The following is an 8,209-nucleotide window of genomic DNA, read 5'->3' as shown; positions in this document are numbered from 1 at the left end:
CAGGTGGCCTAGATTGGTCTTTACGGGAAAAATAAGGGTGCTTTCCTTTAGGAGGATCCGGATTAGGTTTTTGTGATCCAAGATCACACAGATCACGTTGCATCAAAGGAACTTAGCTTTAGTTCATCAGATCAGTCACCATGACAGCAGGCGCGAAATTGTAGAGCACGCAAGCGGAATCGCGCGCTAAAAGGGTGATCTACATAGACATGAAGGATCCCACACTGGAGAGAAGCCATACCAGTGCAAAACTTGTGACAAAGGGTTTGCACAAAAGCATGATCTAACAGTACATGAAAGATCCCACATTGTAGAGAAGCCATACCAGTGTAAAAGCTGTGACAAGTGGTTTAGTGATAAAAGAAATCTACATAGACAGCCCCTCCCTCTGCGCGGTCCCTGAGTAAAGGAACTTTCCGATGATTCAATACTAATAGAAGTGAGAAGTTGTCAAGATGAAGAATTTCAATTGTTTCTTTTGATAAGGGAGAGGCAGAGCCATGTTCGCATCGAAAATTATTTCGAAAGTATTAAACTTCTCTACATTGTTTCAAATTTTTAAAGTCGTTTTCAGATGTCAAGAACTACAGTCAGCTGTTTGGGACGCCTTTTAGTTATTTGCCTATGTCTGCCTTATGGACAAAGGAGTGGTGGGAGACCTGCCATTGACTTACAGAAGCAAGTATTAATTACGATACTCGGGAACTCTGAATGCCTGCGATCAGTGGCCGCTCGATTTAACATTACAAAATCGATTTTATTTCGCGTTTATCGCAGAATTTGTGGAGCAATTGCCAACAATCTTTCCGGTCAATATATGAAGAACCTACTTGTTTGAAATTGAGCGCCGCTGGGCAAAATGATTAATTTCGGATCCTTCGCTCAAAGGAACGCGTTGGATCAAACGTCTTTAGATCACGAAGATCAGTGATCCGATGAATTCTTGTCCAGAGTGGATTTGATAGACTACAGATCTGAAAATGGATTTGCTCGAAAGGAACGCCACAGATCAGAAATCCAGATCCGGCTTCTCCCAAAGGAACGCACCCTAAGTACCTTGATCTTGAGTGGGTACTCAAAAAACTGAAAATATCTTATTGTAAAACAAGAATCTATGCTATGAATATCAAAGTTACTTTTCCATTGATACCTACTCATAATTTCTGAAAAAAGTTTTTTATCACATAAACTGCGGTGTTATACAGGGATTTCCGGCCTGAGAAAAGCCGTAACAACACACGTGAAAAGATTTCGTATTTTTTGACGTGTGTTGATATAGCCAATCAGCTGCTGACACGTCACTCGCCTTTGGCGCCACTTTGACAATTTGATGAATGATCGGCAAAGCCTTCCCGGTTCTCAATATAAGGTAGTTAGTCGGAATTTTCTCGGATTGTGGCAGCTAAAATACTGAAAAATCCGTATCGCTGACAGACAGTGAGGTTCAAACTTTCCTAGAAGGGGAAGAAAACCAATATACTAAAAGAAAAAATCGAAAGTTACGTATTCAGTGGCTTTGATGTTAGCATTTCTTGGCTGAGAATGAAAATCGACAACTGGAAGATTTGCCATCGGCCGATTTTGGCCGTTTACCTAAAAGAAGTCTTCTGTCGACTTTACGACCATTGTTGTTTTTGCAATCATGGCTCAGAGCATTTTTCTATCTTAAGAGTTAGAGCCAACGCACTCTACGATTGTTATTCGGGGATTTTCGATTCATTTATTTTCATTGAAAATAGTCGGCTTTTCTTCCCATTAAGAGGGCTTTTGTGTTTATATGATAAACAAAATAATACATGGTTGCTTGTAGATATGGAATTTCTCTTCTCGTGGTCATCTCGACATCTCACTCGTGAGCTATCGAGTGAAACAATCGAAGAGAAATTCCATATCAACGCGCGCCCATGTATTATTCTCTATTTATTCAACCGACGGAAGGACATATCTAACAAGGTGTTACCTTTGAAACTCAGTACCAATAGATTAGGTTTGAATAGGCAGAGAAAATGGGCAGAATTCGGTGTAAAATTTATTTCAAACAGTAATACTCCTACATGAATGGATGTTTTATCATAACAATTGCCATTAGCAAAGGTATTTCCAGACAGTTCATGGCGAACAATTTATTACATCATGGCCGCTGCGCATGCGAATCGCGTCACTTTGTGGACTTAGATTGTATTTCGGTGCGTTTGAAATTACAGAGAAAACAGTGAAAACTGGACTTACCGTGGTCAAAACCTTCCTTTCATAGCTTATGAATAAAACTTTTGTCAGGTCGCCAAATCCATTTTAAAAGAAGAATATTTCCTTTTGCCTTTGAGCAATATTATTTACAAAGAGTTGATGAATCGACGGTTCCCAACGCTTTTGAAATTTCCTCCTGTTCCTGAAAAATCCCCATACTTCTCCTCTAATTCCCCTTAAATTTGTCTAAACGTGCTACCTTAAAACGTTCCACATAAGTTCTCTGTGCTCATGTTTGATGTCCTTAAATCTGAATCTCTTGTTCGAAAGCCATAGTCGATTTCTATACTGAAAACGGCCCATTAAAACTAGAATTAACGGTTCCAAGCGTCCCTGGAAAAAGGATTAATATTTTCTTCTCAAACTAGACGAGTTCATCCAGGTGTCACTTTCATGCGCTCTGCGCTCGCTCAAACACCCTTCGTGCAATCATGCTGACACCAGCCTTACTTCGTCCACCATTTTGAAAATTTCCCTTCCAGCTAGGTAGCCTCTCCTCCTGTTTTCTGAGTTGGAATACAATACATTTTCCCGGGTTTTTTAAAAAAATGTCGGATGACAGAAAGAACTGTCAGCATGAATATGCAAAAGTAGTTGAGTTCAATAAACCGGAGCTTATACCCCGTTCACACCAAAGCTTAAACATGTTTAAAATTTGTTTGATAAACAGATTTTATAATGATATGCAGCTAAATTTTTGGAGACGAAACCAATTTTCGCCCTGGAAATACTCTATCCATTGTAAAAAGAATGGCATAGAATTATCACTGAGGACCCTCTGAGAAAACCTCACAAGTTTTCCCTGGCCTACAGCTTATGTTAGATTACGATGCTCTGTTGAGAGGAACAATTAGGGACCATGCATTGCGGTAATTATAAATTCATTCTCTGCATGCTAGGTTTAGATGGAGCAACAGCTATGTATGTGCATGGTGTTAAATCCAAAAGGATGATAGATGGAAAACAGATCAGCATTTTAGTTATTTCAATTCAAAGCCACTTTCAAGGTCTTTACAAGAATTGAAAGAAATGTCCAAAAAATCAAAGGATCATTATGGCGGCTGTAAGGAACCCCTTCTGGACATTGAATTGGATCATGTAATTGTTGATGAACTTCACCTCCTTTTAAGAATAACTGATAAGTGTTAACTGCCAATTTAATAACAGAAGTTAATGATTGGGATATTGAGGAGAGTATTGAGAACCTGATCAACAAACAGGCACACCTAAATAAGTAATAAGTTCATTCACAGTAGAAGGTCTTGTGGAGTGTCTTTTGATGTCTGGGAAAGAAAAATGCAGATGGCAAAGAAAGTTCTGTTCACGAATGGATAAGACTCATAAGAAATGATAAGAAAATAATGCTGTATCACCTTCCAGAGAACATGAATGATTTCTTGAGGCCTGAAACTGCTGAAAAGATCATAAAAATATGGGTGTACTTTGCAGCCCTGTAAAAAATCTCAGAAACTGGCAACCGAATACCAGCCCCACAGAGTTTTGGTTGAAAGCAAAACAATAGGAGAGTGATTTCATTTCTCTCAAAAGATTAAGGGAAGGTTACAAGTGAAAGAGAGTTACCCAATACCTTCATATTATGGTTTCCCATATATCCCATGGCTTTTCCAAATGTACCAAGTAGTAAAAACATTTACAGAGCAAGGAGTTGAAAGGAACATTGATGTTGCAGGGTCTTCATCAAGAGTCATGTTAATGGCACTTAAGAAAAAGGGAATGGGAGCCCAGATCCTATCAGAAACAAACTAGAGTACTGGGAAGAGGACATATTCCGAAAAAGAAAAAACTGCATCGCCTGAAATTACTACACCTCTATCTAATCTGCAAAGTGGTTAAAGTACTAATGCATCTCAAACTCACTCTGCTGTGCCTTTGAGCTCAACTGACTTTACAAAAATGACAGTTCCTCAGCTTAAAGAAAATTAAAGGAAAGAGGAAGCAAAGGCATCCTTAGAAAACAAACATTAGCTTGTAAGATTATTGAAGAGCATTACTGACAAAGGAAACCAGTCAACCTCTATTTAAAAAGAAATGACATTGTCATTAGATGCAGATTGTAAAAGTGGCATAGCATATAGCATTTGGCCTGCTGCAGGTGTAATAGCTGTACCTGTTGTAATAATGGCCTGTTAATACCCTGATAGGTGCAGATAAACTCAACAGGTTTCTTTAATCTACACCAGCGCCATGTTACAGTACCATGATTCTTTTCGCACTGATAAATCCATATAACAGTAACAAAATGTCTAAACACTACCCCTGTCCCACTTTATAAGATAGTCAATCTGAGAAATCAAAATTATTCATTTTACTGCAAAACTCAAACGTTCTTTAAATCTTAATCTTACATCAGATAGACTTATCAACAATAAAATCAAGGGAACTTCATGTGTTCTTCATAGTGGTTAATGAGCTGGGATGCACTGCTCAGTTCCTCCTGACAAATCCAGCAAGTAAATGTTTCATCGTAATCTAAGGAATATGGCTGCTGTCCAGAGTGCAATTTTTCATGCCTTTGAAGTGTTCCCTTCTGAGTAAACCACTTGTCACAAGCTTTGCACTGGTATGGCTTCTCTCCAGTGTGGGATCTTTCATGTCTATGTAGATTTCCTTTATGACTAAACCACTTGTCACAGCTTTTACACTGGTATGGCTTCTCTCCGGTGTGGGATCTTTCATGTACTGTTAAATCACCCTTTTGTGCAAACCCTTTGTCACAAGTTTTGCACTGGTATGGCCTCTCTCCAGTGTGGGATCTTTCATGTCTATGTAGATTTCTTTTATCACCAAACCACTTGTCACAAGCTTTGCACTGGTATGGCTTCCCTCGAGTGTGGAATCTTTCATGTACTGTTAGAACACCCTTTCGTGCAAAGCACTTGTCACAAGTTTTGCACTGGTATGGCTTCTCTCCAGTGTGGGATCTCATATGTGCTTTTAGAGTTTCTTTTCGTGTAAACCACTTATCACATGTCTTACACTGGTATGGCTTCTCTCCAGTGTGGGATCTTTCATGTCTATGTAGATTTCTTTTATCACTAAACCACTTCTCACAGCTTTTACACTGGTATGGCTTCTCTCCAGTGTGGGATCTTTCATGTCTATGTAGATTTCTTTTATCACTAAACCACTTCTCACAGCTTTTACACTGGTATGGCTTCTCTCCAGTGTGGGATCTTTCATGTACTGTTAGATCACCCTTTCGTGCAAACCCTTTGTCACAAGTTTTGCACTGGTATGGCCTCTCTCCAGTGTGGGATCTTTCATGTCTATGTAGATGTCCTTTATGACTAAACCACTTGTCACAGCTTTTACACTGGTATGGCTTCTCTCCAGTGTGAGATCTTTCATGTAATGTTAGATCACCCTTTTGTGCAAACCCTTTGTCACAAGTTTTGCACTGGTATGGCCTCTCTCCAGTGTGGGATCTTTCGTGAACTGTTAGATAACTTTTTTGTGCAAAGCACTTGTCACAAGTTTTGCACTGGTATGGCTTCTCTCCAGTGTGGGATCTCATATGTGCTTTTAGAGTTTCTTTTCGTGTAAACCACTTATCACATGTCTTACACTGGTATGGCTTCTCTCCAGTGTGGGATCTTTCATGTCTATGTAGATTTCTTTTATCACTAAACCACTTCTCACAGCTTTTACACTGGTATGGCTTCTCTCCAGTGTGGGATCTTTCATGTCTATGTAGATTTCTTTTATCACTAAACCACTTGTTACAGCTTTTACACTGGTATGGCCTCTCTCCAGTGTGGGATCTTTCATGTCTATGTAGATCACCCTTTTGTGCAAACCCTTTGTCACAAGTTTTGCACTGATATGGCTTTTTCCCAGTAGTGGACATTTTTTTTTTTGCCATGCAAAGTGTTCTAAAATGTAAGCAAACAAAAAAGAGATTTACTCAACCAGATGCACATATTTGACAGGGTTTCAGAAGCAATGTCTTAAGTTTGAATAAACAAAGAAATTGGATGGTGAGTTGGGTAAAATATGTTTCAAACACTGCAGTACTCTTCCAGGAAAGGAAGTTCTACTATAACAATTGCCACAAACAAAGGGATTCACAGACAGTGCAATTTCTGGCAAAAGCCCTGAAAGAAAAACCTTCACATGAGTAAGGACCTACAAAGAGAAGTGCATTTCCAACAAGTCCCTTTACATAGCCTCACACAACCAGTTCACACAATCTACGTGTTGTCCTTGTGATGTTAAACTTTAATCTATAGTTGTCACTGTCTCAAGTGGAGAACCCAAAGTACAAAAACTGGACAAAAGAAATTTCTAGTGGACACTACAAAAGAGATTCCCAATAGACTTTAATAGAGAGAATCTGGTTAAAAGGTAAGACAATGATAAAAATCACAAAAAAAGGAGTTTAACACCTCATACGGCTACTGATATAGCACAATTTGTATAAAGTATCGAAAAGAATTCAAGATTGTCTAATGATACTAGAAGGTAGTGTTGCACAAGATTTGTCTCTGGTGCAGAAAGCCAACTGCACCCCACATATTTACAAGTACCCTGTTCCACAAGAGAAAGATGATTCAAAAATATACTGATTACTTGACACCCACCCGATAATTGAATGGCAACAATAATATTAACAATATTAAACATAATAATGTTAACAACAGTAATAGTTACGATAATTTATATCTGCTAGCTCAAAAAGCTCACCGTTCCTCTATCAGTCTATCCTCTAGGCCCAAATAATGATTAAACTATGCTCCTTTTGTTTTTATTCTGTTGATTAAAATTAATTTTCCCTTTTCCACATGCTAAACTCAAGGTATCTTAGTTAAGACATCGCTTCCCTTCTCAAATTTGGCAGCTCTTTTGGGTATAAATTGCTGATTGAAATGGTAAAATGCTCCCTCCTCAAATAAATAAAATTAGTCTTCAGAGCTTGTATGACTAAGATCAACTTTCCATATATTTATGCCATGAACAGTCTTGTCATCAAATATGTGCCTGAGACACCAGTGTAAAATTATTTTGAGAGATTTTATCATCATGTGTAGTGTCACGGCAAGGACTAAAAAAAACCCTTTACTTTCCAATCTACTGGGCATAATTCCCTAATCCAACCATTAAAATGCTTTCTCTTGATAGAAAGTAAATTCCTCTATGTGCCCCAATCACAACTTTTAAGATATTTCTGCAAGGAAAAGCTTAGATTTTTTACGCACCATACTGAGATGATTTTAAGATGTTTATCGTCTTCTTTAGTGCTCTGAAATAAACAATCAGTAGCACCAGGAAACTACTAACTCACTGACTCATTTCAACGACATATGTGGCTTCGCCTCCTATATGAGGTATTAGCCATAAAAATAAAAAAAATTACCTTCTTTCATCAACACTCCTACATCCAATCCTTTCAATGAGTATAAACGTTTCCTAACTGTATAATTTTACCTGTTTTTAATCTTCAAGTTACTGGTCTTTCACTCGAAGTAAAGCCATAACTTTCAGGGTTGAAAATAATTCTTCAGCTTTTAGCGTGAATTTGTAGGCTTTTGTCAAGGCTCATTGTTTTCCCAACTGTCAATAATAAATGAGCAGTCAGCACATGTCTTCAACACTCAACATGATTTATTAACAGTACTGAAAGGAATAATTACCTTAAATTGCTTAAAATAATTTCAGCATTAGAATCTTTATTTTGATCAACAAGTTTTGTGGCAGCAATTCCTTTTCTAAGAAAACGTTGCAAATGGCTCAATTTTTCGGTGTTTGTTCAAGCGTGAAATATACAACTTCGTCGAGACAAACTGTCGCGCTTCTCCATGGGAAATCCGTACTGTACAGTACCGACTTTAATTTGAACGTGTAAGAAGGCTTTGCAAACGACATTGAACAGGATTTGGCAGGAAATAAATCTTGATTAAAGGTAGTATGTAAGTACAGAAACGTAAATACGATAATGTGACGG

At 38.2% G+C, this 8,209-nt stretch overlaps 1 protein-coding gene across 1 annotated transcript; it reads right to left on the bottom strand.

Annotated features, from left to right (window-relative positions):
- Positions 1–4,198: 4,198 nt before the first annotated feature.
- On the bottom strand, positions 4,199–6,130 carry LOC149040358 (uncharacterized). The gene has a single exon (XM_089181727.1). It carries the CDS (start codon positions 6,128–6,130, stop codon positions 4,640–4,642), a length of 1,491 nt encoding a protein of 496 aa, XP_089037853.1. The 3' UTR covers positions 4,199–4,639.
- Between the last annotated feature and the right edge of the window lie 2,079 nt (positions 6,131–8,209).

Source organism: Pocillopora damicornis, chromosome 9, assembly GCF_964200805.1.
Source record: "Pocillopora damicornis chromosome 9, jaPocDami1.2, whole genome shotgun sequence".
Taxonomy (NCBI): domain Eukaryota; kingdom Metazoa; phylum Cnidaria; class Anthozoa; order Scleractinia; family Pocilloporidae; genus Pocillopora; species Pocillopora damicornis.
Note: the sequence above shows the minus strand (reverse complement) of the source record. Positions and strands in the feature narration are given on the sequence as shown.

What these genes read in the sequence shown, in the direction of transcription:
- LOC149040358 (XM_089181727.1), bottom strand. Translation starts at nt 6,130, where the DNA reads ATGGCAAAAAAAAAAATGTCCACTACTGGGAAAAAGCCATATCAGTGC.